This window comes from Agelaius tricolor, unplaced genomic scaffold (assembly GCF_023055355.1).
Source record: "Agelaius tricolor isolate 1412-34295 unplaced genomic scaffold, bAgeTri1.0.p SCAF_17, whole genome shotgun sequence".
NCBI lineage: Eukaryota > Metazoa > Chordata > Aves > Passeriformes > Icteridae > Agelaius > Agelaius tricolor.
In genome coordinates this window covers 19,428,739-19,456,307 of record NW_027269277.1, presented here as the reverse complement: position 1 = coordinate 19,456,307, position 27,569 = coordinate 19,428,739, and the positions used below count along the sequence as shown (strand labels likewise).

The 27,569-nt window shown below is 59.8% G+C and overlaps 3 protein-coding genes and 1 pseudogene across 7 annotated transcripts in view; 3 read left to right on the top strand and 1 right to left on the bottom strand.

Annotated features, from left to right (window-relative positions):
* Positions 1 to 18,567, top strand: part of NHSL2 (NHS like 2) — a 28,744-nt gene extending 10,177 nt beyond the window's left edge. For 2 of the 5 annotated variants that reach the window (XM_071442862.1, XM_071442864.1), the window contains exons 2-8: positions 9,740 to 9,892; positions 10,727 to 10,863; positions 10,954 to 11,158; positions 12,044 to 12,175; positions 13,255 to 15,450; positions 15,547 to 15,679; positions 15,997 to 18,567. In XM_071442862.1, the coding sequence (XP_071298963.1) occupies positions 9,740 to 9,892; positions 10,727 to 10,863; positions 10,954 to 11,158; positions 12,044 to 12,175; positions 13,255 to 15,450; positions 15,547 to 15,679; positions 15,997 to 16,309 (3,269 nt within the window). In that variant the 3' untranslated portion in view covers positions 16,310 to 18,567. Of the gene's footprint in view, positions 1 to 776; positions 967 to 5,586; positions 6,594 to 9,739; positions 9,893 to 10,726; positions 10,864 to 10,953; positions 11,159 to 12,043; positions 12,176 to 13,254; positions 15,451 to 15,546; positions 15,680 to 15,996 lie in introns of those variants that run through there. The other 3 variants (XM_071442860.1, XM_071442863.1, XM_071442861.1) reach the window with 3 other exon arrangements.
* LOC139597485 (uncharacterized) lies at positions 6,956 to 9,733 on the top strand (annotated as a pseudogene).
* A 568-nt stretch (positions 18,568 to 19,135) lies between the features above and the next one.
* On the top strand, positions 19,136 to 20,183 carry PIN4 (peptidylprolyl cis/trans isomerase, NIMA-interacting 4). The gene is made up of 4 exons (XM_071442858.1): positions 19,136 to 19,283; positions 19,547 to 19,614; positions 19,730 to 19,849; positions 20,008 to 20,183. The coding sequence occupies exons 1-4, from the start codon at positions 19,244 to 19,246 to the stop codon at positions 20,164 to 20,166; spliced, it is 387 nt and encodes a 128-aa protein (XP_071298959.1). The 5' UTR covers positions 19,136 to 19,243; the 3' UTR covers positions 20,167 to 20,183.
* A 2,960-nt stretch (positions 20,184 to 23,143) lies between these two features.
* ERCC6L (ERCC excision repair 6 like, spindle assembly checkpoint helicase) lies at positions 23,144 to 27,122 on the bottom strand. The gene has a single exon (XM_071442857.1). The coding sequence runs from the start codon at positions 27,029 to 27,031 to the stop codon at positions 23,342 to 23,344; it is 3,690 nt and encodes a 1,229-aa protein (XP_071298958.1). The 5' UTR covers positions 27,032 to 27,122; the 3' UTR covers positions 23,144 to 23,341.
* Positions 27,123 to 27,569: the final 447 nt, after the last annotated feature.

The following is a 27,569-nucleotide window of genomic DNA, read 5'->3' as shown; positions in this document are numbered from 1 at the left end:
ACTGGCAGACAGAGACGATCCTGTTTGTCCTACCTGAGATGACATCACCCCCAGACCTGGCCTTGGCAATGTCTTGCAGCTCTCACACACGTTTCCTGACCGAACCCAGTCCCAAAGCTCTTCCCAACACCTCCTGTTTCCCTCTGTGCATGACTCCAGCTGCTCTCTTGGAGCTGACCTCTGCCTCCTGTCAGATGTCCCCGACCCCTTGCTGCCATCTATCCCCTGATCAGCCACCCGCCCCACAGGGCCAGCACTGGGGTCCCTACCCAGCCCCAACACCCCTGGTGTGCCCAGCCCCAGGACCTCACACGCAGCCCCATTGCCTCAGGGATGCCCAGCCCCACCACCTGGACTTCCTCCACTCATCCCTAATCCCCAGGGGTTACCCAGCCCGAGGGCCCCCAGCCCAATCCTATCGCCCTGGGGGCCGTCCAGCCCTGGTATCCCCACACTGGTGGTCTCAGGGTGCCCGGCTCCGGCACCGCCCCACAATCACCCTGATACCCCATAATCCCTGTCTCCTCGGGGGATGTCCAGCCCCGTTACCGCTATCCCCATCACTCCAGTACTCCCCAGCCCCAATCCCCCCACCCCATCCCCATCACCCCGGTATTCTCGAGTCCCGCGCCGCCCCCGCCCGGCCCCCGCAGCCGCCGCCATTGGGCGCCCGTTCGTCTCCGAGGGGGCGGCAGGGCGGGGGCCGGTGCCGGTGCCGCCCGGCGCGGCTCGGCTCTGCTCGCCTGGGCTCGGAGCGGCGCGGAGCGGAGCGATGCGGCCCGGCCCGGCCCGGCCCGGCCCCGCGGCTCCTCCCCGCGCGGCGCGGCGGGCCCGCCGGGGGGCGGCCGGGGGGCGGCCCGGGGGCGGCGGCGCGCGGAGCCCGGGCTGGGCGGCGGCGGAGGATGGGCAACGCGCAGCGGAAGGGGCCGCGCAGCCAGCGGCGGGGCAGGATGCGCTCGGCAACAGGTACCGGCGCGGGCGGGGCGGGACCGAACCCGCGCCCCCGCCGCCCCCGGGAGCACCGCCACCCCCGCGACCCCCGGCTGCGGCGGCGGGCAGGGGCGGCTCGGGCTCGCTCGGGCTGCGGCTCGGCACTCCTCGCTCCCCGGTCCCGGTGGGTCGCTTGGAGGACACGGGAGAGGTCACCCCGGCCGAGGCTTGGCCTCCTGACGGGGACGGCACAGGACGGGGCTGGCGGTGGGGCCACCGCGGTCCCCCAGCGTGTGGGACAGGTGCTGGCTGTCCGAGCTGCGGGGATCCAGCCCCGGGTTACAGGGAGCCAGCCCCATACAGTGGGAATCCAACCCTGGGCACGGGGATCCAGCCCCAAGGTGTGGGGAGCCAGCCTGGGCAGTGGGGATCCAGCCCTGGGCAGTGGGGATCCAGCCCTGGGCACGGGGATCCAGTCCCAAGCTGTGGGAAGCCAGTCCTGGGCCTGGGGCTGCAGTCCCGGCAGTGGGGAGCCAGCCCTGGGGACAGGGATGCAGCCCCAAGGTATGGGTTGCTGTCCCCCGAGCTGGGCCCCCCCCAGGCAGGGAGCCCAGTGCCTGTGCAGCTCCAACAGCCCAGCTCCCTTCTCCCACACATCGCAGTGGTGGTGGGTGTCTGAGGGCTCCTGTTCCACAAACAATCTCGGGGAGGCGGACAACCCTGCAGCTCTGCAGGGAGCTTTTTGAGGAGGAGCAGAGGGAGCAGAGGACTCACTTGGAGCTGGGAGCGGGCAGTGAGGGCAGTGCACTCTGAGGAAGCAGGGTCAGAGAAGCAGGACCTGTCTGGTCACTCCTTTGTCCCCATGTAGCTGGTCCAGGCAGTTCAGCAACCCTCCCCAGTACTCCAGCTCTTCTTCCAGGCCAGCTCCTGGGAATGCCAGAAGAGCCGGGAGCTGGGGTCTGCCACAGCTCCTGGCGCCAGGCCCATCAGAGTCCTGGAGTCCCGGAGTGCAGCATGCTGGGCTCTGCTGGCCCCAGCTCCTGCTGCCCTTTCCCTGCCTGCTGGTTGGGAGTGGGACACAGCAGTGTGGGCAGCAGCAGGGAACTGACAGCCCTGGGAGAGACCTCGGGGAGATTGCTTAGAAACTGTAGGAGAATGGGGACTGCTTGTCACAGCCCAAATGACTGTCACAGCTTAATAATCAGTGGGCAGAGAGGGCGGCAGCACAACCTGACGCTGTCTAATTTTGCAACCGCTGCTGTAGCGGTGGGTGCAAAGCACTGAAATGGGGCACAAGAACTTGGGGCTGCACAGGAGGCGACCAGGAGAAAGGCTGAGCTACGGGTCAGAGGGGGTGAGAGGGATGGGGCTGGTCGGTATCCATGGCATCATCCTTGGCTCCCCTCTTGGAGGCATGGGGAGCGGACAGGGATTGGACTGTGGGACTCAGAGGGATCATGGGATGCTGGCCCGTTCTCTGCTGGGAGGCAGTGCCTGGACCACGGGGTGCTGGCCTGCTGGTGGTGGGGGGATGAAGGATGCTGTGCCACCACTACCTAGCACAGTGCCCTTCTCCCATTTGCAGGCATGCAAGATGAGCAGTGCCCAGACCATCGGATGCTGCTCTGCTCCCTGCCTGCCTCTCCCACCTGGTGCCAGTCAGAGGGAGAATTAATCACATTTCTGGATTGTCAAAGGAATTCTTGGAGCTGTGGGAAGGGCCCAAGGGGGATTGTGGAGTCAGGCCCTGGCCAGAGCTGGTTCATCTCTGTCCTCAGGTCACAGTTCCCTGCCAGCCTGGAGATCTCCAGCAGATCTCCCTCAGGTGCGTGGTCTCCCTGGAGAGACCTGTATCTGGCTGCTGGGGTCAGGGAAGGGTGGGATTTGGCACTGCATGGCTCAAAACTCATCTTGGGTGTAAAGCTTGAGCAAATACTTGGACACTCATAGGGCTGCTGGGACCTCAGTGCCTGGGGCATTCCTGAGCAGTTGCACACAAGCTTCCATGCAGAGAGGTGGCAGCAGATCCAGGCTGGAGCTTATCTGCTAAGGGGAGGGAGCTGAGGCTCCATAAGGAGCAGCCCTGTGGTGGGTGTGGGTTGCTGCTGCTGTGAGATATTCCTGAATGAAGCCTGTGCTTGTGGCAGCATTCTTGGCTCTCCTGCAGCCCTGGCTTCCAGGAGCCTCCATCCTCTGGGAGAAGCCAGCTCAGCTTTACAAAGCCCTGGGGCACTGGGAAAGTGGTCCCCAAGGAGCCTTTGCTCTAGGCTTTGGAAGGAGCTGAAGTGAGATGAAGCTCTGGGAGCTCTGGCAGCTCCCAGGTCAGAGCCAGGGGATTCAGAAGGGCCCCTGGTTTTGTTAGCTGTAAGGACTGGAGGAGCTGGCGGGCAGCGGTTCAGCTGGGCCAGGCACAGCCACAGGCTCCAGATGCTGCTTTCCTCACAAGGAGTCTTGTGGTTGCTCCATGTAGGAACAGCCATGCTCTGCTGAGAGGACAGGGCCCCACGTGCTATGTCCCCCCAGGTCACCCACTGCTCTCAGACAGTGCTCCAGCCACAGCCAGGGGATATTTTGGTTCCATGACCCTGTCCAGCTCGGAGAGTCCTTCCTGTCCTGGCTATAGCATCCCTCTCCAGGTGCTGCAGCAGGGATGTACATAGAGGGATGTGCATTCCTGGGTGGCCCGCTGTGAGGGTGTGGATGTGGGATGGGCTGTGCAGAGTCACAGTCCCTCCACCATCCTTCCCTGGGGAAGGAAGAGGGGCCGGGGCCAGGACAATGGGCTGTGGCGCTGACTCAAACAGTCAGTTCCTGGTCGCTTCCTCTCCCCGCTGGAGCTGGAGGCAGCAAGGACGGGGGGAAGCTCAGTGCTCTCGGCTTGGTTTGAGGCAGGAGCTCCTGGGTGGCCAGAGCGAGCGGGCTCCCCCGGCACTCACAGCCATGGCCAAGGTGGAGTGGCTCCTGGCACCCTGGCAGCGGGCAGGTAAGGCAGGCAGCAGGGCAGGGCTGAGGCGGGCAGTGGGGGTGGTGGGATCTGCAGGCACTGCTCACTCTGCAGGGGAGGACCCCGGGCTGGGGGCAGCTCTTGGACACAGACCCTCTGGAGGCCATGCAATAGCCCCTGGGGTCAGGGCTGTCCAGCAGTACCAGTCTTTGTGCCACCTTCCCCAGACTGACTTGAGCTGCAGAGTGTCCCTGTCCCTTTTAAATCCTTCTGCCATACCCCAGCCTTTCTCTGGGGGTGTCTTTTCTCTGACAAAGCAAGAGAAAGACTGAGACTCCCAGCCCACGTGTCCCACTGACCACTCATCAGTCCTGTGGGGACAGGTCCTGCCTGTCCTGGTGGTTCTGTGCCCTCCTGGCAGCTTCCACGTGCTGCTGACAGCAGAAGGGAGGACCATGGGACCATGGATCCATGGACCATGGGTTGACACAAACATCACAGACACCCAGGACCCTCGCTGTTGTCACTGCTCTCAGTCCTGCTGTAGCTGATTTCAGGTCTCAGGCCCCTTTGTCCCAGGACCTCTGGCCACATTCCCCTCTCAGGCGACTTCCTCACATTGTCCCAGCCCCGCGGAGTGTAAAACCAGCTGGGCACAGGGGAAGCCATGCTTTCCTGGAAGCAGCCTCTGGAAGCAGCCTCTGGCACAGGCAGCCCACACTGGGCAGAGTGGTGAGCAGTGCCTGGGCTTCCATGTGCCACCAAACAATCCCAGCCAGGCTGGGACATCACTGTGGGAAGGCTGGTGGGCAACCAGCCATGGTTCCTTTGGCCATGATGCAGCGATGTTGGGCTGCCAGAACTGGCTGGATCTGACAGGTTGCCATGCCAGGCTTCCTGAGGCTCTCAGGAAAGATTTGTAGCTGGCGTTTTGCTGGGAAGCATGGGAGAGTGAGGGTTGCAGTATGAGGAGGCTGCCAGGCTCCCAGGGAGCCACAGCAGGACTGGGAGAGGGCTCTGGGTCCTACTGCCAATGGTAGAGAGCTTGGTGCAGGAATCTGGGTCCAGCCAGACTCTGGGGCTCCAGTGCCTGCCCCAATGCAGCTGCTCTGGCCCTGGGAGCAGTGGATCTCAGCCCCTTGTCAGGGAGCAGCCTGAGTCCACCTTGGCTGGCATGGTCCCGGGCCAAGCCCTGCTGCCAGAACAGCTGCGGGCAGTTCCCATCCCCACAGCATGGGCGAATGGCACAGGGGGTTCCTCCTGGGCCAGGCTCTCTGGCCAAATCCTGCAGCACACACACCTCCCCTCCTGCCAAAACTCCCTGACCAGGGCCCATTGCACTGCTGGGACTGAATGTCCTTGCACACTGCAGCTCTGAGTCCCACCAATGGACAGGGATGTTATTGACTGGTTTGCTGCTAGTGGTTTTCATAGAAACCTCACATAATCCAGTCTTCTCCCCATGAGCTGAGGGACCCCCACAGCTGTCAAATCCGCCCTGCCACCAGCAACTTCTGCAGTCCCCTTATCTCCCATCAGTACAAAAACAACTGATTCCTTGTTAGACAAGGAGCTTGGAGGAGCCAAAAACCTCAGGCAGATCCGGTGTGTCGAGACAGTGCTGTTTCTCAGTGCCTCTGGTCCTGCTGGGCACCTGCGTGGGAGCATGGGGACGTGCTGTACAGAGAGTCCTGGCATGGCCAAGCTGGGGTCTGGCCAAGGCACCCCTGAAAGGCTTCATGCCCCTCTGGCCTCAACCACCAGCAAGTCAGACACCTGTGCAGGTGGCCCTGCCTTGCTGGGGGATTGAAGCCGTGCCACCAGACATGTGGCAGTTGGAAGTGTCCTGGAGAGGATCAAATTTGGAGAGGGCATAGTCTCTTGGCTTCCCCAGTGAGGGCTCATCCCAGGCACAGCATGTGCAAGTGGCACACGGGGCAGGTCTGCTCAGTGAGCACCGCTGCCTTGTGGCACTGGGCCTGGGGGTGTCAGCAGGGGATCGCTTCAGGATTTCTTTCAGACCTGGGTGGGCATCCGGCCCTGGGGCTGCCGTGCACGCAGACGCGCCTCCCCATCCCGCAGGGAGCTGGTCCGGCAGGTCCGGTTTGGCAGGGGGTGAGCTTGGGACAGGAGGTGTTTCTGCGGCTGCTGCCAGCTCCCTCTGTGTGCTCTTTTCACTTCCTCTCCGCTCGCCGTGGAGCAGCGTGCGCCTGGCTCATACCACGGGAATGTCCCCAAGCCGCACGCGCCGGCAACGAGCAGCCCAGGATCGAGGGCAGGCCGGGCACTCGCTTGAAGCTGGTGGCACACGGTCCCAGCACTGCGGCACACGGCTCCGGCCGGGGGCTCGGGGTGCTCTCAGGATCGGTCTCGGCCCCCAGGTTCACTGCCCTCGCCCTCCGGCGTGCTCGGTGCTCTGGACCCGCGGCGGCAGCTGCCGCTGTGCCTGTACCCGTTGCCATGGCTGCTCTGCTGATGGCGCATCGCCTGCTGCTGCCGTTACATCATTCCTGACAGTGCTCCACGCTGGCAGAGGGTCCGAGCGGCTCCAGACGTGCCCCCGGCACCTCCTGCACGTGGGGAGCGAGCCTGAGAGGCAGAAGTTTGGCAGTGAATTCAAGCGAGAGGCATCGTTTCACAGGAGCTTCAGCCTGGATTGAAACAGCTCTGATGGCTCTGTCAAATATCTCCTTGTGGATTCGGGATGCCTGGGCTGTGGGTGAGTAGGGATGCTGGCATGGAGCAGGGGTGACTCAGGAGATACTGAGGGGCTGGGGATCCTGCAGGGATGCCATTCCTGCAGGAGAGAGCAGAGCCCAGCTCCCCTTCAAGCGAACTGCCCTGGAATTCAGCTTCAGTCCTTGTGTAGCTGCCATGGCCACAACACCCTGAGCCTGGACACTGGCTCACGCTCAGCAGGACTCCGAGGCTGCAGCATCTGCTGCAGCTGGTGTTGCTGACTTTGGGAACATTCCAGGCAGATGTCCGTTGGCAGCAGGGTAGGGGATTCTGCCTGCTCCTCTCTGCATGCCGTAGGGCCAGGAGGGAACCTGGTGCCAGCAGGGAGTATGGTGAACCCCCCACCAGATATGCCTCAGTTTCCCTGAGCAGCAAGGCTGGCCAGGCTCAGGTCTAGGATGCTGGGGTTGGTGGGATGGAGCTGTCCTTCTGGCTCTGCTGTCCCAGGATGCCTTCATCTCCTGCAGGCATTTGCCACAGGGTGGGAGCCCCTCAGAGGTATTTTGTGCTCTGAGCCTGTTGCTGATAAGCGTGGTAGGAGGGTCACTGCCAAGGGCATTGGCTCAGCTCAGCTCCACTATCCCAGCCAGTCGCCATCTCCTCTTGCCGGACACTCCCGCTTGGCTCAGCCATCCCGTGCCCACATATGGGTGTGGCAGCTGGGCTTCCTTGGACACTTAGAACCTGCCCCTGTACTGAGCCTGCATCAGGCTGCTCCCAAATACTGCCTCTCCCTCGGGAGCACTGTGGCAGTGAATCAGGACTGCTGGCTCCTTACATCCCATCGCTGAGCTGCCGTGTGGTGCTGGGCTTGGCGTGCTACTCCCAAAACACCCTCAGAGCCACTGCTCACGAAGCACCCTCGGAGTGGCTGCTCCCAGGGAGCCAAAGCCTCAGGGTGCTGCTCACTCTGGCACAGTGCTGTCCTTGCAGTGCACGTTTGGGCCACCTGGGTGCCAGGAGAGTGCTCAGCTCATCGGTTCTTGCCCCCACCCCTTCTCCCCTGCTGGGGAGATGGAGCCCACGATGCCTATGCCTTGGTGATGCCAGGCATAGGCATCGTGGCAATGCCAGCAGCCCAGCAGTGCCTGCACCACAGCCCACACCGGCTCAGGACTGCACTGTGTCACTCACAGTCCCAAATAAGCATGTGTCAGCAAAGAGGGGAGGGCTCCACAGGGGAGGACCTCCGGCACTGCGTGTTCCCCTTCTGGCCGAAGCTGCCCCTAGGCGGGGCAGGGTGCTGGGCGTGGGTGCTGCCACGTTTCCGCCGCGCCCAGGGCGGCCCCGGCTTTGGGGCTGTGGTTTCCCCACGTGGTCGGCGCCCGAGGTGGGTGGCAGGGGTGACTCGGCAGCAGGGCCGAGGAGCAGAGGTGAGCTCTCGTATTCCGGGCATGGCATCAGGGGCTTGGAGAGCTGCAGGGGCAGCAGGGGCTGCTCAGGATGTCCCTGAGCCTTTGGTGGGGGGTGGCTGCAGGGGGATATAGTGGCAGAAGATGAGGAGCATCACCTGTGCTGAGGCCAAAGGCTGGGGCTGCGTGACCCAGGCAGGGGGTGCAGCAAGCCAGGATTTGGGGTGCACCATTGGGCTGTTCTCAGAAATGACAGGACAGCACTGGATCCCCCACCTCGCCAAAACCAGCAGGTTGTGGGGTCTGGAGTCTGCAGAGGGGAAGGTGTGGTCTCTGCCCCTGGCACTGGGGGTCAGGTTTTTGGGGAGATGTCCAACCTTACCCTGTGCATGGCACACACATGCACACATGTGCCCCAACACCTCTTGGTTGGTATGGAAACAAGTCAAATTATTTAGAGGAGGAGGAATGGGAAAAAAAAAAAGGAAAAAAAACCAGTGTTCCCAGTGTTAAGGCCTGTCGTTATGGAAACAAATCATAAAAGTAACTAGGGTGGGGACATGGCACCTTGCTTTGGGTGCTGGGCGTTGTGCAGGCTCCATCAGCTGGGGGAAGGGTGGGCATGAGGGCACCCAGGGGTACAGGTGTTGTAGGCAGGAGGGCATCTGGGGGCAGGAAGGCACCATGAGCAGCAGGGGGGATGCTTATGATGAAGTGCAGATGAGCTGGACCACAGCTGCCTGACCAATGGGAGCCAAGGGAAATGTGGCTTGTGCTAGGGGTCCCACGCATGTTTTGGGGCCATTCCCCTTCCCAGGTACGTGGGATTGCTTCTGCTGCCTCAGCTGGAGCCTGGCACAGAGCAGGCTTTGGCAGCAGGGCAGTGGTGTGCTCCTGGGGCCAGGCACTGTGCTGCAGGTGGTAGAGGGGAAGTGTTTGTCACACACTGGTAGTTGGAGCGTCTCAGCTGATGGGGATGGGGACAAGACCATGCAGTGGAGGATGAGCCCTAAATCTCCAGGGTTGAAACCCTGGTCATCCATATCCCTGTGTAAAGCTCACAGAGACCCAGTCTGTGCCTGACAGGGTGTGGGTCCCCTTGGAGGCAGTGTGCCAGTGGTGGCACTCCCTTGAATCCATGCTTGGTAAAAACCCACATCCACTCAGAGCAGCGCAGCCAGGGCTGCAGTGTTCCCATGGCAAAGCATGTTCATGGGAGCAGCGCTCAGCTCCCCACAGAGCCAGTTCACTGCTGAGCCCAGATCCTGCTCCCAGGGACTTTTCCACCCATCAGGGTGTTTCAGAGGGTCTGAGCAATCCTCACAGAGGTTTCCTTCCCTGGAGAGCTTTGGGGGTGTCCATGCCAGGGAAGGGCATGTGGGCCCCAAGCTGCAGTGCAATGGACGTGGTGGGTCCCTGGCTTCTGCCTTTCAGTTGCAACTTCTGCTCCTCCACAGCCAGGATGTTGCTCCACCAGAGCGTGCAGCGTTTCCTGCGCCTGGGCGCGGTTAGGCACGGGTGGCAGGGCTGGCTTCCTTCCCCAATTTCAGCCAGCTCCCTTCTTGGCAGCCCTCAGGGACAGCGTCCAGTCCCCAAAGTGGTGGCAGCAATGAGGGCTGCCAGCAGCCTGCCAGAGTGGGATGCAGCCACATCCCAGCATTCCTGGAGAGCTGGGGTGGGATGAGCATTGTGCTGGCACCATACTATCCCACGGCAGCACCCACAGGAAAGCAACCCCCCACCTGCCTCTGATCCCACTCTCCTCTGCCTGCAGCCACCTCTAACCTGGACCTCGAGAGCAAGAAAGCCGCCCCTGCCAAGCTGCCATGGCAGCAGCCTGTGAACGTCTTCCTGGCAGCTGGGCGCCCACCGGGCATGGAGCAGCTGCACCAGGAGGCCCAGCTCAACCTCCAGAGCTTGCTGCAAGGTAGCAAGGAGAGGGGCTGGAGTAATGGGCTGGGTGAAGGTGGTGGGTGGGTGCTCCCCAGGCTAGGTGACCACCATGAGGCTGAGCTCATCTCCCACATGCATGTCCAAGCCATTCCTTGGACCTCACCAAGCTGCAGGAGTTGGGTCCTGGGGGTCCCAGCCTCCAGTAGTCCCTCACTGATCTCTGCTCCCAAGTCACGGCTGCAGGTGCCAAAGCAACCGGGACCACGTTTGCCTGCTGGGGCCACTGATGCCAGTGGGGCCTCCAGGGCACCCACGAGCCCCTACACAGCACAGTTCTCACAAGGGCCTAAGGGACCTGCCACTGATCTGCCTAACTTGATCAACGTGGCCAGTGGTTTTGTTTCCTTCCAGTCTCTGGCCCAGGCTGTCACGCGGCCCTGGCTCAGATGCTCCTCAGGCATCAGATGAGATCAGCAGCCCAGCCATCCCCCAGCTTGTAATCTCATTAAGTCAGCCTGAGCAGCCCTGCTTTCTGCCAGTCCATAGCCACCAGCATTAATTAGCTCAACAATTACAGGATGGGGACGCACTGAGTTCTGGCTGTCCCCCGTGGGACTGTGTCCCAGTGACACCCACCGCATCACTTGACTGCACCCCAGGAGGAGTGAGGCAAGCTGCTGGCATCTTTGGACTTCTTCAGTTCTCCTCCTTGGGGTCTCCATTCCTCACCTTCTGAGCTGCCTCTCCTGAGCAGGGACGGCCAGCTAGGCTGGGGACAGCCAGAGGGGACAGTCACCATCCCTTCACATGCCCCCTGCTCCAGGATCTGGCAGCAGGAGCAGGGTCCCAGGTGCTGTTTTTCTTGCAGAGGAGTATGAGGAGCAGTACACTGAGAGCAGGGTCACTGGGCAGACCTTCCGCGCTGCTGGTCACCTGCCCCCCGACACCTCCCCTGAACCATCACCTCGACCCCCACCTGCCAAGCGCCTTGAGTTTGTGCTTATGGTGAGTTCTGAGGTGGCAGGGCGGGCAGCAAGTCCCTGTTTGTGTTCCACCCTTGTCCCTTTAGTGGCTGACGTGCCTTTCTCCCCATAGCCCCCGAGCCAACGAGCGGCCGAAGAGGAGACCACCAGCAGCACTGTGCTCAGTGCTCGGCCTCCTGACACCTCCCTGAGCCTCCCCACCAGCCCAGACAAGGAGCACCCCTGGCCCAGGGCCTTCCCCTTGTCCCCTGAGGAGGAGAAGCAGTGGCACCAGCCCAGCTCCATCCAGACCAACATTGTTCCCATCAATGTCTCCGGTAGGGCAGCACCCCATGGTAAGGTGGGGGGACATGGGGTGCAGGCAGAGATGTGCCCCAGCAGCCATCTGGGGCAGGGCACGGGTGGTGGGAGGCAGCTGTGGCTGCAAGCTGTGTTCCTATGGGTTAGGTGGGCACCAGGGCAGAGAGGGGACAGCAGGGCCATGCTGGCATACATCACTCCCAGCCATCTCTCGTGCCATCTGCAACTTTGTGTGTCTGGTCCACTGGCCATGCTGCTGGCAGGTCTCACATCCCTGATGTAATGTCCAGCCAGTCAGGTCTGTTGTCACCTGGACTCTCACCACATACTGTGCACCTTGCCTGTCTCACCTGTCTCCCCTGTCTGTCCATCTGCTCATCCTCTCAGGGCCACAGCTCCCAGCAGCACAGTCCTGCCCAGTCCTTGCAGAAACAGGTGCCGTGCTCTGGCCCAGGTCAGAGTCAGGGGCTGGTGACTGGGTGAGGTGCCCCTTCTGAAGGGCAAAGGTGTCTCTCTGCACTTTCCCTCCATCATGGAGAGCTGTGCCAGGGCCACATTGGTCCCTTTCCCTCCCCATGCCTCATGTACCCATCCCCGAGCTGGCTCAGCACAGTGGTGTGGGGCCCAGCCTCACCAGCACAGACTAGTGCCTGTCACACAGTGCAGGGCTGGTCTCTGTGGCTTTCCATCCATCCCACTTCCATCTGCAGTATTCCCACCATGCCTCCATTTCCCCCGTGCTCACCTCACATGGCTCACACCATCGTCCTGCATCCACACTCCCACCTGTGTCACCATCCCAGGCTGGGGACACACAGAGAACACGGGTGATGGAGGGGCTGAGCTCCCGGCCCAGCAGCAGCTCCGGCACCGCGGCGTACCGCTGTTTGTTTTGGCTACAGGGCAGCACTTTGCTAGGCATGCGAGTGCTCGTCACTCCCTGTTTAACACAGAGACTGCGATGAACCCAAAGTCCACCCTGCGGCGTAGACGGACCATTATTGGATTCCCTAACCTGTCCCTGCGAGACCAAGGTGACGGCAAGAACCGCGCAGGCTGCACCCGGGCAGGGCTGGCAACCCCCAGAGCTGCCCTGATGGTGGCATAGCCATCCCGAGGCTGGCAGCCAGCCCAGGCACAGACGGGCTCCCGGGGACACCCAGCCCACGGGGAGGTGCAGGCACCACACTGACTCTGCGCCCTCCCAAGGCACTGAGGTGCTGGGCTCACTAGTGACACTGGGCTGGCCTGGGGCCAGCATGGCATCAGGAACAGCCCCTTCGTCCTGAGTCAGGATTCTGAGGCAGGAGTTACCCAGCCTCAGCTCCAACAAGGAGGGCTCCCTGTGCCCATTTCCCCATGGGCAGACCCTGTCTCAGGCTGCCATGGCTGTGGGGCACACACTTGGCCAGATCTTTGCTGGGGCTGGCAAGCCATGCCATGTGAGAGTGGCTGGAGTGCTTCCAGGCTGGCATTGGACCCTTGGGAACAGCAGCCACTGTGGCTCAGGGGCTCTGTCCTGCTGTCCCCTGTGGAAGGTGTAGAGAAATCAGAGCCAGCCTTTCTCTGAAGGGAGGTAGAGACAGGGAGAGAAGCCATGGCACCAGCTGCTCCAAGGCAGTTTCCACGGGGTAGGAGGAAAGTTTCTTCCCATGACAGTGGTCAGACCACCAATAGGATGGTCACAGCTCCTCCTTGGAGTCAGTCAGACCTCAGCCCACCACAGCCTTGAGCATCCCTGTCTGCTGGGGGTGTTCAGAGTGGGGTTGCTGGCTCCTGTGATGGAGTGGCACTGTGAGCCACCATGTCCCTCTCTCTCCCAGCTGGCAATGCCTGACCTGGCTCCTCCTGAACCCCATCTGAGTCCCCACCATGGAGCAGCACCAGGGCAACACTTTGGTTGCCATGGGACTGATGTCCTCATAGGTAGAGCCTCCTGCTATGGCTGGTTATTTGCCCCTGGCACATTCCAGCATGCCATCAGATCCACATTTTATGCCTGGGCAGAGGTGCAGCCTCCAGACTGGCCACAGGCTGGGAGAGCATGCAGAGGAGGGCCATGTCCCTGTGAGGGAGGCAGGATGTGCTCACCAGGCTGTGTCTCTCCCCGCAGGCAGTGCCAACGGCCCCACATCCAGCACACACACGCCCATCAGTGAGTCCCTGTCCTGCAGCTTTGTGCCTGAGACCACAAGCAGGGGGACGACACCCCAGGAGATCAGCCCTCGTCCGCCGCTCTCAGCCCCACTGAGGAAGACCTTCAGTGACCTCGGGGCCCACCGCTGCCAGCCACCTGCTGCCATGGATGGGACAGCCCACCCCTGTGCCAGTGCCTGCAATGGGACACAGGGCACCCCTTTTTCTCCACCCTGGACCCCCCTGGGTTATGGGAGCCCCGCCAGCCTTACCACTGGCCCAGGCAAGGGGCCCACCTGCACCCCGCCGGGTGGCTTCATCCCATCACCCAGCCCAGGTTCACCCGCTGCCTCCACCTCCTTCTTCATCACCACAGAAGAGCGCATAGGCAGCAATGGGCCCAGCTTTTTCTCTGGCCCAGTGCCTGCTTCCCCCCCCAGCTCCAGGTGCATCCAGGGAGCCAAGGGGAATTTCTTGCCAGGAAGCCAAGAGGAGCTGGAGCCAGCAGCAGGGCCAGCGCAGCTGGAGGTGGAGCGGGCAGGGTGCCGGTTCCGTGAGCGGTCACTGTCAGTGCCCACTGACTCGGGGTCCCTCTGCTCTGTGGACATCACATATGCTGAGACCCGGCGGGGCAGTGCCAACTATGCCCTGGGCTACCCCAGCGCCAGCTCCGAAGGCAGCACCAGCACCGACAACATCTCCCTGGGGCTGGAGCCCGAGGGGCAGCGGCGGCGGCGCTCCAAGAGCATCTCCCTGAAGAAGGCCAAGAAGAAGCCTTCACCACCCATGCGCAGTGTCTCACTGATCAAAGAGGGGCAGGATGGTGATGTGGGGCTCAGTGCAGCACTGCCCAAGGACCAGCGGCCCAAGAGCCTGTGCATCCCACCAGAGCTCCAGGGTCACCGGCTGGTGCATGCCGACCCTCAGGGGAGTGCAGGCAGGGAGCCCAACAGCACAACTGCCCCCCACCAGTGGCATCTCACAGACTGGAGGGCTGGCAGTGATCCCTACCAGTCCCTCTCTGGCTCAAGCACAACTACAGGGACCACGGCTGTTGAGTGTGCCAAGACACGGGGCAGCTCTGAGTCCCTTGTGTCCCCTTCAGTCTCCAGGGCCACAACGCCCTCCCAGCTCTCTGCTGAGGCAGACCTCAAGACCTCCTCGCCAGGCAGGCCCACAGGGCTGATGTCCCCATCCAGCGGGTACTCCAGTCAGTCGGAGACCCCAACCCCCACCGTACCCACCTCCACCATCCTCGGGCACTCCCCGCACCAGGTGCGTGTGAGGCCACTGGTCCCCGAGAGGAAATCCTCTCTGCCCCCCACATCCCCCATGGAGAGGAGCCCCAAGGGCAGGCTGTCCTTCGACCTCCCACTGACTCCACCTGCCCACCTTGACCTCTCAGGGCTGAAGATCTCCCTGAAGGGGAAGACTAAGGTCAGCCGGCACCACTCTGACTCCACCTTCGGCACCAAGCTGGCCCAGAAGACCTGTCCCATCACACCCATCATGCCCGTGGTGACACAGTCCGACCTGCGCTCTGTCCGTCTCCGCTCCATCAGCCGCTCAGAGCCAGAGGACAACACTGATGGCCCAGAGCACACAGAGGAGCCAGCACACATCTCCTGCCCAGGGCCGGAGAAAAAAGTGAAGCCACCTGTGGCAGAGAAGCCACCACTGGCCAGGCGCCCCCCGTGCATCCTACCCAAGCCCCCAGTTCTGAGGGAGGAGGGTCCCGTGTCCCCCAAATCCCCACCAGGCACTACCGCCAAGGAGAAGGGGCTGGCACAGGATGCCTTTGTGGTGCTGCGGAGAGGGGAGCTGAGGAGGAGCTCAGCTCTGGGGGAGCCCCACTTGTCCCTGACCCCAGCGGGGCCCCGGCGGCTCTCCCAGGGCAGCCTGGATGAGCTGCGGCCAGAGCAGAGCCGTGCCGAGGGGGAGCGCAGGAAGGCCAAGGTACCCCCGCCAGTGCCCAAAAAGCCCAGCGTGCTGTACCTGCCACTCATCCCAGCCCCAGCACAGCTGGGAGCTGGTGTGGGGGACCTGCCACCCACCCCCAGCCCCATCATCACTCTGGACACTGACCCCACCTGCTGCGACCCTGACGCTGAGGATCCGCCATCCCCCAAGGCCGTGGGCACCATGGCTGCCAGTGAGCCTGCCTCAGAGCAAGGTGAGGGTCTCTCCACCACTGTGGTGGGATCACCCCAGGGATAACGGGTCTCCATGCTGCACAGGGGATTCACTGCTGTCTTCTCCCTGCCCACAGGCAACTCAGCAAAAGCCAGCATGGAGGAGAAGAGCTTTGCCAGCGACAAGACAGCTGAGTCCATCGTGGAGGAGGACGATGAGGTGTTCACAACATCCCGCACTACAGAGGATCTCTTCACAGTGATCCACAGGTAAGGCTGGTGCATGCACCGGAGGGGACAGCCTCTGCACCCACTGTCACAGCTCTGGGTGTAGTGTCTCTCCACCACAACAGCTCCATTTTCCATACGGGGGCCAATGTTCATCCTTGGGGACAGCCCAGTTGCTGCTACCTTGAGCAGAGTGCAACCAGCAGGGAGAGTCCAGATTAGTCCTGCCAGGAGCACCACCTCCCACGCTCATGTTATCACCTTGCCCCAGCAGAGCAGGCTGGGTACTACCATGCCCCTAGCTCTTGGACCTCACCCCAGCCCTAGACCGCTCCCACCCGTGTCCCTTTGGTGCCTAGGTCAAAGAGGAAGGTCTTGGGGCGGAAAGAGCCTGGTGACACCTTCAGCAGCCGACCCACCTCCCACTCACCTGTAAAGACTTCAAGCTCCCCAGCTGGTGAGTCTCTGGCAGCAGCAGGCAGCAGTGGGAAGTCTTCCAGCAGGAATGAGGATTTTAAAGCCCTGCTTCAGAAGAAGAGCAGCAAAACAAGCCCTGGTACTCGGCAATCTGCCGCCGAACTGCTCAAGACCACAAACCCGCTGGCCCGGAGGGTCATCACAGAGTTTGCCCCTGAGCTGGATGGTGCAAACAGCCCCAAAAGCCAGCCCTGACCACACAGGGGCTCCTCCAGCCAAGAGGAGAGAGCGCTGCAGAGAGAGCACTGCTGCAAAGGGCTGTCCTGGCTGCTGGGGAGCCCCTGTATCCTGCTGGGGGGTTCTTCTGCTTTTGTTCCTTACCTGGAGAGCTGCTGCAGAGAGGCAGTGGCTGGAGCCCAAGCTCTCATGACTCTGGGCCCTTCCCATGGGAGAAGTTGCTGGAACTGGCCCTGGCTGAGCCAGCTCCTGGGATTGAAGGCACCTGCCCAGGAAGCAGAACAGGATCACAGCCCCTGGTGTTGCCTGATGCCTGCAGCAAAGCAGCTTGAGACTCTTTGGTCCCTTCGGCATGTGGTACTTTAAACAGATTTTCTAATGCACAGTGGTGGTGATGTTTGATTCTCTTCCCTTTGACATTGTACCTTGAGTTTCCCATGCAGAGATCCCCTGGTTGAATTCAGCTGGACACACAGATGCACTTTGGGAAGACGCCAGGGGTTCAGCTGGATCTGTGGTTGCTTTTGAAGAGTCACAGGAGGTTCCCTGTCATTGCCCTGAACATCCTCCCTGTCACACAGGGAACTGGCACCTGGTGTCCACAGCCAGCACCACCACCTCAAGCCAAACCCCCACCCCTTGAAAGCCCCCAAAATGCTGCATTTTGGAGCTCCTCAGCTCTCAGTCCAAAAACAAACCTTGGGGTCTTCTCCACTACCAGTCCCCCTGGCCTCACTGCACAGGGGGTCTGGCAGCCACCCCACTCCCACACCAGGGGTCCTGCACCCAGCTGCCAGCTGGGGCAATGAGGGTGCTGTGCCATGGGAAGGAAGCTCGTCCCCAGCTCAGCCTCCTGCATCTCCATAACAGACCCTGCGACAACTTCTCCTGCTGCCCTGGCCACCAGAGGTCCTGAGATACTACCAAGATAGTGGCTGGAATCCAGATGGACTTCACCTGAGCCACCTCCCTGGTGACCTCTGGGTCTGGGATCCCCCCAGGATTGCCCACCACTCACGTGTGCCCACTGGCCACCAGAGAGCTGAGCAAGGCCAAGTGGGACACGTGCCATCAGGGCATGTGCATGGGGCCATGGAAGAGGGTTTGCACGTGCCCAGGTGGGATTTGTCCCCTTCACTCCCAGCTGCCTCTTCCTGGCCAGGCTCCATCATGGGGGCCCAGCAGCCAGTAACAGAGGCTGTGGTGTGGGCTCAGGGCAGGGCAGGGAGGAAACACGAGCTCTGAGCAGGAGCACAGCCGCACGCCCAGAGAAACAGGAAGGGCCAGCCACGGCTGACAAGGAAACAGAGTGTTTAGGGAAAGTTCTGCTTGATTTCTTGATGTATTTCCACACACTCCAGCCTTCCTGTGCTGCGGGAGGAGTGGTGCAGTGGGTCCAGGCAGCAGCAGGGCACCACAGCACCGCTTCAGCTGCCCCTCTGAGGGGCCTGGGCTGCTCTGGGGGGTCTCTGCCCCACCAGGAGCTCTGCATCCCTGGGGAGCACGGCCCAGGCAAACACTTCCCCATCCTTGCCACCACCCTGGATCTGATCCCACTGAGGCTCCAGTGGGTTCCCCTCCCCTCCCTCCTGGTACTCACCCATCCCTCTCTTTCCTCTCCCACGGCTGCAGATTTAAGCCTGTAATTAAGAGCCAGGCTGAGAAACTCAGGAAAAAAAAATCACAAAAAAAGCTCTAATGAATGTCCACATTTCACCCCCATCCCATGGCCTCAGCTAGTGGCAGGGTGCTGGCGTGGGATGGGGCCAGGGCACAGCTTGGGAAGCTCTGGGGACAGGTACATTTTGCACATGACTGCTCAGGAAACCAGGACAGAGTCGGTAAAGGGGGCTGGGGGCATGCACAGGGCAGGGACCCCCCTGCAACACCCCCAGCACCACTGGCGGCTGGAGTGGCCGATGCTGCTGGGGTGAAATATCCAAGTGGACCAGAGGTCAACTGTGGGACAGAGGTTGGCCATGGGATGGAGATCGGCTGTGCGATGGAGATTGGCCATGGGATGGAGATCCTAATTTCCCTGGCCGGAGGAACGTGCTCTTCCTGGGGCTCTTCCTGGCTGAGCGCTCGTCTCTGGCCGCTCTCTCCCTGCTCCCCCTGGCTGCAGCTAGCTATTCCACTGGAAAGGCAGTGGGTTCCCGGGAAGAGTCCGGCTGGCAGTGGGTCAGCCCTGCCCCGGCGTGGGGCCGCCAAGGTGCCAACTATGGAATGTTGTACTTTTTATCTCGCCAGCTTGGTAAAGTGCTCCCTGCTGCCTGCCTGTGACTGTTCTTCTTTGGGCTGCTGAGAAACCGGGGCTGGGGAGGTGGGCACCCCCTGACTGCCCTGGGAGAAGAACCGGCCCTATTAGCTGGGGCTTTTCACAGCGTTTGCCGCGCACTCCTGTGTCCCCATGGCTCTGGGGCGGGGGAGGCGCAGGGACACCGTGAGGTGTCAGGGGCGGCCCAGGCTGGGCGCTGGGGACAGGCCGGAGCGGGGCCCGGGGGTGGTGTGAGGGGCTGCGGACCGACTTGGCGTCCGGGGGGAAGGTGGGATGGATGAGAGGGACAGAGCAGCCCGGGGGGACTGCTGGGGTCAGCCCTCGTGCTGGGAGGGAGCTGGGGACAGCCCTGGACCCTGGGCACAGGCCGGGGGGAGGACTTCAAGTGGGGAGGGGTGGACCAGGAATTGGAATCCTGGGGCCGGTGGGATGGATGAGGGTACAGCCCTCAGTGTTGGGGCCAAACCTGGGCGGGCGCTGGGTACGGCCGTGGATGCCGAACGCAGCCCTGTGTGCCGGGTGGCTGCAGCCCCGTCCGGGCGGCACAACCCCGTGTCACGCAGCCCCGCGGCCCCGTGTCCCGGCACAGCGCGGGCAGCCGGGGGCCTGGGGGCGGGACAGAGGCGGCCCCGCCCGGCGTGGGGTGTGCAGCGTGGGGGCTTTACGGCGGCAAGATGGCGCCCAAAGGGAAAGGCGGCGGCAAAGCTGGGAAGGGTGAGCGGGGCTGGGCCGGCACCGGGACCTGCCGGGCGGGGGTGCTGGACCAGCACCGGGGCCGGCCGGGCGGGGGTGCTGGGCCGGCACCGGGACCGGCCGGGCGGGGGTGCTGGGATGGCACCGGGACCGGCCGGGCGGGGGTGCTGGGACGGCACCGGGACCGGCCGGGCTGGGGCCCGGGGGCGGTGGGGGCCCGGCCGGTCTCAGAGCCCGGCAGGGTCGGTGGGGACCGGGCCGGTGTCAGGGTGATCGGTTCACAGGCGGCGACAGCGGCAACAGCAGCGAGAGCAAAGCACAGGGCCCGAAGGGAGGCGGCAGTGCCGTCAAGGTGAGTGCGGGGGGCGTCGGGGACCAGGCGGGATGCGGGTTCTCTGCCCCAGCACCTGCAGGCTCGTCCCGCCCGCCGGCCCCGCTCGCCACAGCCCCGCTGCCCGCCCCTCCAGGTTCGGCACATCTTGTGCGAAAAGCACGGCCGGGCCATGGAGGCCATGGAGAAGCTGAAGTCCGGACAGCGCTTTAGCGAGGTGGCGGCACAGTACAGCGAGGACAAGGCCAGGCAAGGGGTGAGTGAGTGCTGCACCGGGACAGGGCAGTGGGGCCGGGCAGCGGCTGCGGGAGCCTGGGTCCTGCTCGTCACCAGCAGGACCTGTCCCACGGCCACATCACCCACCCTTCCTGCTCCGAGTCTCAGAGTTTAACCCCCAACGGTCCCTTGCTGCAGGGAGACCTGGGCTGGATGACCAGAGGCTCCATGGTGGGACCATTCCAGGAGGCAGCATTTGCCCTGCCTGTGAGCAGCATGGACAAGCCTGTGTACACGGACCCTCCCGTCAAGACCAAGTTCGGATACCACATTATCATGGTGGAAGGCAGAAAATAAAATATGAATGACCATGATGACCTTGTTGACTGCTTGAATCCCAAGTCCCAGACACCTTGGCCTTGGAGCAAGTTGGGCACAACCAGCAACATGCCTGGAGGCAGGCTGGCTGTCCCTGCCACTGTGCTAGCAGAGCAGGGCCCTGCCTGAAGAGGTAAAGTGTCCCTGGGAAGGGCGAAACAAGAGCCTTTTATAGATGTTGATGTCTCTGTTGCCTGGCAGGCCAGCCTCTTCCTTCTCCACATTATCTGTGGAGATAATGGCCTGTCAGCGGAATGAGGTGCCCAGGTTTTTATCTGCAAACAGAAATGATGCAGAAAGGGACAGAGGGGGCCCGAGGGCTTGGTCTCTATGGTCTCTATCCTCCCCAAGAGGATGCAGTCAGCTCCCATGGTGCAGTTTGTGCTCCAGAGCTGAAGGACAATCCCTTCAGTGGAGGGTGGGTAACACTGGAGCTGGGTCAGGCAGACAGGGAAGTGACCTGGCGGTTGGAGGGGAGGACAAGCTCTCCTGAGCACAGACTGATCTCTTCCTACAGCTCCACCTTGCCCACTCAGAGCTGGGGGAAGAGACTGGATAATTCAGGTTTAGATAAGAAAAAAAGCAACTAAACACTTGTGTGCTGCTTCTCGTGCTCCCCTGTGCTGTGCGGTGTGCAAGGGAAGCAGCCCAGCAAGATTCCTGCTATCTCAGGAATCCAGCCCAGAGCCATGATCCCCTTCCTGCCCACAGAGCCTCCGAACCAGCCACAGCTCCAGCAACAGGCACCAGCTTTGTTTACAGGTGAGCACCATGCACAGAGCTCAGAGATGAGGAGGAAACGTCAAAGAAAAAAAGGTCCTTCTCTTCCCTCCCTTTTCAGGGTGTTGGTTTTGCTGAGTATGGAATGCTCAGAGAAGCCAACGAATGGCTTGCAGTGGAGGGCAGACAGGCTGCCAGTGGAGAGCAGACATTGCCCCATGTAAAGGTCCTCTGTTAATAAATCACTTGTTTCCAGGCTACCAGAGCCCTGTTCTTTCTTTTGGCAAAAACACATTGACACAACTGTACCAGCAAATCTGCCGTGTTTGCTGTGGTTCCGAATACAAAGAGCTCCTCTCCCAACTGCACAGCTCAGCCAGGTATGGGGTCCTGTGCTACGGTGTGTATTGCAGAAGGCAATGCCATGGCACAAGGAAACAAGGAATCTGCTGCTGTGCTGTTACCAGGTGAGACTGGCAGGACAAGCACACCAGACTGAGGCTGTGTTGGTGAGGGGCAGAGTTACTCAAAGCCAGAACCAGGAACTTTTGAGCTGCTGGTTTGTAGGATTGAGGCACTCTCAGCCAGTTTGCTGACAACACTGAGCTGTGTGGTGTGGTTACACACTGGAAAGGAAGGATGGATCCAGAGGGACCTGGACAGGCTGGAGAGGTGAGACCATGTGAAAAGTACAAGGTTTTACACCTGGGTTAGAACATTCTCAGGCACAGCTGAAGAAGGGGCAGAGAAGGGATTGAGAGCAGTCCTGGGAGAAGGGCTTGGGGGTGATGGCTAACAAAAAACTCATGAAAAACCATGAGCCAGCAGTGAGCAACCCACTGTGTCCTGGGCTGTACCCAAAGGAACATGGGCAGCAGGTGAGGGAGGGGATTTTCCCTCACCACTCTGCACTCCCAAGATCCTGCCTAGAGTCCTGCACACAGTTCTGGGGGCCCCAGCATAAGAAGGACATGGAACTGTTGGAGCAAGTCCAGAAGATGCCATGAAGTCGATAAGAGGACTGGAGCATCTCCCCTGTGAAGAAAGGCTGAGAGAGTTGGGGCTTTTCAGTGTTTAGCCTGGGGAAGGTTGTATGGACACCTCAGAGCACATTTCAGTATCTGAAAGGGCCTACAAGGGAGCCAGAGAGGGATTCTATCAAGAACTGGCATGACAGGATACAGAGTAATGTATTCAGGCTGACATAGGACAGAAGGGATATTGGGAAGAAATTCTTTCTTGTGAGAGTGATAAAACACTGGCACAGGTTGCGCAGAGAAGCTGTGGCTGCCCCATCCATGGAAGTGTTTCAAGGTCAGGCTTGGAGGAACCCGGTCTAGTGGAAGGAGTCCTTGCTCGTGGCAGGGGTTGGAATTGGAAGGTCTATAAGGCACCCAAATGGTGGGTGACCTTCAGGCACCCAAATTGGCTTATTTAAAACCCAAAGGAGGGAGGAACCACAGCACCACAGAGCTGGCCTGTACAGTGGCCATGGGACTGTACTGTCCCCATCTTCTCAGGGGAGAGGAGCAGCAAAACCTGGAGGGTAGAAATGTGAATCCAGGGCTGCCAGCATGGAGAGGTGTTGGAATCCTAGATGCTGAGAATTTTAAACTTTCTGTGCTTAAAGGCACAGAGCCACAAGAGAATACTGCAATTGACCTGAGGCTGTGGAGAAGACTTCCAAAATTGATTGATAGCACTGGGAATATGGGTGTGTAGTTGGTTAGAAGTGTGTAATATCAAAGGGTGGAAAATTAGAGAGTTTGGGGTCTTAAGACTATAGAAATAAATATGAACCAAGATGGAGGTTTTAGGGCCAAAGCAGGTTGCTCTTCTTTACCTTCTACTTCCTTGTTCTTCATGGGTTTGGGTGATGTTTTGTAATTGAACAGAAAAGTCCGCATTGCAGGCTTTGAGGAATCAGTTATTGGGTTAAAAGGGAAAATAAACTAGGTGTCATTTCTTAATTGAATAGTTTAGTCTTAAAAAACCTTGTAACAAGAGATAGCCATTTTTGTGCCTTGCTAATAAAAGGCTGCACAACTCATGGTTGTGAGGCTGTTTTACTGATAAGAAATAATAAACACCTGAGTCCCAGCATGAACTACCTCCTCAAGTGCCTTCCATCCCAACCTCGAGAAACTGATGGAGAGGGGCTTAGACATCAACAATACCATTCTTTTATTGAATAATCAGACAGGAACATGAACCATTTTCACCTTTGTGAGTTGACTCCCCAGTGAAGCTCCCTCCCCAGCATCCAACACCTGGATGTTTGGGCTGTTTCCTTAAGCAAGAGGTGCTGAATTTGCTCAGTCACACGAGGATATGGCAGGCACCAGCCTGGAGCTGGCTCAGGGATCCCAGGGCCATGGTGCAGACACATGGTAACAAGGAACAGCCAGACTGTCTTCTCCGAGACACATAGATGTCACTTCTGGGCCAGCTGTCTGTACAAGTTCAGAGTCAGAAGCATAACTTCAGGATCTCCACTTTTTATGTCAAGAGCTTGCAGGAAGCAGTCCAAAGCCTCCTGGAGTTTTCCATCATTCTGAAGTTTCTTCCCACTGTGTACTAAAGTGTCATAATCTGCAGCAGGAGAGGAACTCTGCCCAATGTCCTTTTCAGAGCTGCTTTCTTGGGTAAAGTACTCAATCTGCTCACCTGACTGGAGCTCAGTGTCACCTGTGGATTCCTCCTGAGATGACTCCATCTCCTCTGCCTCGGACTGCTCAGATTCCATGCTGTCTGTGTGGGAGGACTCTTCACCTGTATCAAGTGTTTCTCCACTAGGTTCTTCTTCAGGCTCAGCAGATTCCCCAGTGCACTCCTCAGCTTCGTCTTCCACAAGCCCATCTTGCTCCTCATCATCATCATCTTCTTCACCAGCGGTTCCCATAATTTCCCCAATATCCTCCACCTCATCTACCAACCTGCTGATGAATGAGCGCCTGGAAGCATTGGACCTGTTCCCACTGTTATTTAGTTGGGGAGAAAAGATGGCTTTAGCACTTGTTGTGTCATATTTAGGGGTGGAAGCACTAATTCCTTCCAGAAGTCCATGCCTAGTGCTGTCCAAGGGAGAGGAGGGCACTTGTTCAGGTTGCTCTTCACTCTCACTGTCTGAAGCAATTCTGTTTAAGTGTTTCTTCCTACCAAAAGTAAAGAGACCACTGCTTTCCTCCAATGATTTACTCCCTTGCAGGGAGGCATTTGGCTCTTCCTCAGCTGTGGGACAGGGTTTGCCATGGCTACTGGTCTCACTTGGCCAAGTTTTGTTTGGAGATTCTTTGTCTGGAGATTTACACAAGCTTTCTGCCTGGAGCTGTAAGCTCTCCTTCTCAGGAGATCCTTCCACTGATCCTCCTCTATTTGAGGCATCCTGCCATCCCTCTTCAGACTCTTCCAAAACCAGGTTGAAGTCAACTTGATCCTGGAAGGAAGGAGCAGATGTACCCTCCAAGCTGTCTTCCAACACGTGAGACTTGTAGAGCTCAGCATTGATTTCTGGCATAGTATTTGATAAACTCAGCACTGCAGAAGCAGAAGCCAGCTCAGGAACATTGTTCTGCTCTGTCCCCAGGGCAGTGTGTGGGTCAAGTACCTGAACTGACAATTCTGCCTCACTTCTAGGATCGTCAGCCATGCCAGACTCAGAGGAATTGTGACAATGCCAAGACAGGTCATTCCTTGTCTTGGCCAAGCTCTCTGAATGTACCTGCGAATGCTGTTTCTCTTGAAGGCTCTGACTCTCCTTCTCGAGTGCAGGGGATGATGGTGCAATACTAGAGTCAGGATTTTGCTCAGATTCTTGTATATCAGATTGTTCTGCTGTCTTGCTGGTATTGAGCACTTCCATCTCCATACTGGACACACCTTGTGCCAGTTGCTCTTCATCCAAGTCACCAACAGTCAGAGTTGTCATTCTGGAGCTGACATCGAGCATCTGGGCCTCTTCATCCTCTGTAAGATCAACAACTTTGTCTTTTTCATGGGCATCAGCTACTGGCGGTAAAATGAAGTTATTTTTGTCATTTAACCCTGGAGACAACTTCTTTGGCCTGGAAACTGATCCCGATGGTCTTTGCCAGTTCTCTTCACAAGCATTTCTGATCCCCTCCATCCTCTGATCTCCGAGCTGGGACTCCAGCTGGACCAGCTCATGGGCTTTCTGTACCCTCCGCTGGATGTACTGATGGGCTTCCTCGCTCTCCACCTGCTCCTCGTGAGCCATCTCCCTTGTGTACATCAGATCGTGGTCAGAAATGCCAAACATTGCCAGGGAATGCAGGTAAGCAAGGTGCTCATCCAGCTGCAGGTCAGACTTCCTTTGCATGGCATGCAAGGACTGCAGCTGGATCTGAGTTGCAGACGTCTGAGTATCTTCCAACGTGAAGAGCTCCCTTAGCTCCTGTTTGGAGAAATAACGGAACGGGTTCTTTTTGTCACCGGTGGTCTGTCTGATTAACGAGTCCTTGAATACCTGCCGCCTGTATATCTTCTCTTCCACAGTGCCACAGGTGATCAATCTGTAAATCACTACATTCTCTTTTTGCCCAATTCTATAAGCTCTGTCCACAGCCTGAGCATCGGTTGCTGGATTCCAGCTGGGATCAAAGATCACCACTCGGCTGGCTGCTGTCAAGGTTATGCCGACACCCCCAACCTGTGTGGTGAGCAGGAAGACAGAGTAGTCAGTGCTGCTCTGGAAGGCGTTGATGCGCCTCTCCCGCTCCATCAGGTGGGTCACTGTGCCATCAATGCGCAGGATCTGGAATTGTCGGCGAGACAGGACGAGCTCTATGATATCCAGCATCTTCCTCGACTGTGAGAACACCAGGGTTCGGTGTCCCTCTTCTCTCAGCCGTTCCAGCAGTCCAACAAGGAACTGCATCTTCCCAGACTCCTGGATCACAGTCTCATCAGAGAGATGATCTATTTTATTCATGCCTAAAAACATACCTGTTTCCATCGTGTAATCCTGCTCGGAGCCCACCTGCTCTTCCAAGCCCAGCTGGATACAGGCTCTTGCAGACAGAAGCCTGGGGTGGTCACAGATTTTCTTCAGGACTGTCAGCTCAGCCAAAGGTGATCGAGTCGTCATCAGTACTTCCTTCACATGATCCAGGCAGAGAAAGTTCCTGTAGATTTCTTCCTGCACCGGTGCCAGGTACACCCACACAACAAAGTCATTTTTCCTAGTGAGAGATGGCATGACAGGAGCCTTGTTCTCACTTGGATCCTCAGGAAGAGGAGCATCAGCTTTATCAGCATGATAGCTTTTGATGTCTTCCTTGGTCCTTCTGAGGAAATAGGGCTTTATAATTGCCATGAGATTCTCTGATATCTTTAGCCCCAGTGCTTTCTCACCTGGAGTTGCATCCTTCTCCCTTGCCCTGGTAATGGGATTTTCATATTCCATTTTAAAAGTTTTGGCAGTACCCAGGAGGGAGCCTTGACAGGCAAAGTCAAACAAGGACCACATTTCCCGCAGGTTGTTCTGCACAGGGGTGCCTGTAAGCAGGATGCGGTACTGGGCTGGGATTGCATACACACACTTGGTTGTCTTGTTTGACGGGCACTTGATCTTATGTGCTTCGTCGAGAATGATGTAGTCCCAGACAAACTCCTGCTCATGGCGGCTGGCCAGCTGCTTCCAATTGTTAATGAGCATCTGGTAGCTCGTGATGATGATGCCATTCTTCCTCTGGACCCTCTCCAGGTTCCTGGTGCGCTCTGTCTTGCTGGTGCCATGGAATTCCTTGACGCGTAGGCCGGGCGTCCAGCGAGCGAACTCAGCCAGCCAGCTGCTAACAAGGGTGGTGGGCATGATGAGCAGGACGTGCTGGATGAGCTCGGCGTCGAACATACCTGAGAGGAAGGCAATCACCTGGATGGTCTTGCCCAGGCCCATGTCATCTGCCAGGATGCCACCAGGCTTGCCCTCCCGGTGCAGGCGGTACAGGAACGCAATACCTTCCCGCTGGTGCTGGAACAGCTTCCTGTGCATCTCCCCGTATATCAGCAGGCCGCTGCCGCACACGTCCACGAAGCCCTCATCCTCCTCCTCCTGCTGCTGCTCCTGCTCGGCCGCCGCCAGTGCCTCCTGCACCCGCTGCATGCGGCTCCGCAGCTTCTCGCTGGGGCGGATGGCAGCCGCCAGTCGGAACAGCCGCAGCGCCTCTTCCAGGTCCCCGTCGGCCGCCGCCGCCTTCGCACTGGTCACGAGCCTGTGGGAGTTACCGTGAGCACCGGGTGGCCAGGCCCCGGCTACACCCTGGAGTGCCAGCCCACCACCGCCACCCGCGGCCCGGCCGCGGCCCGGCCGCGGCCCGGCCCCGGCCCCGGCCCCGGCCCCGGCCCCGGCCCCGGCCCCCTCCAGCCTCCCCGGCCGCTCAGCCCCGTTTCCGCTCACCCCCGGTACCGCTCCTCTTCCGCCCCCACCGCCGCCTCTCCCAGTCCAGGAGCGGCCATGCCGCCAGCGCTGCCGCCCTGCGCTTCAAACCCGGCCCTTCCCGGCCTGCACCGCGCCACATGTAAATCAGCAGCTCTCGCAGCCAATCAACGCCGGGGACGGGAGGAAAGAGGCGGGGTCGAGCGCTCCTCCCGGTTTGGGGCAATACCGGGACGAGTACCGGTCCCGGCTGGTCCATTTCCCG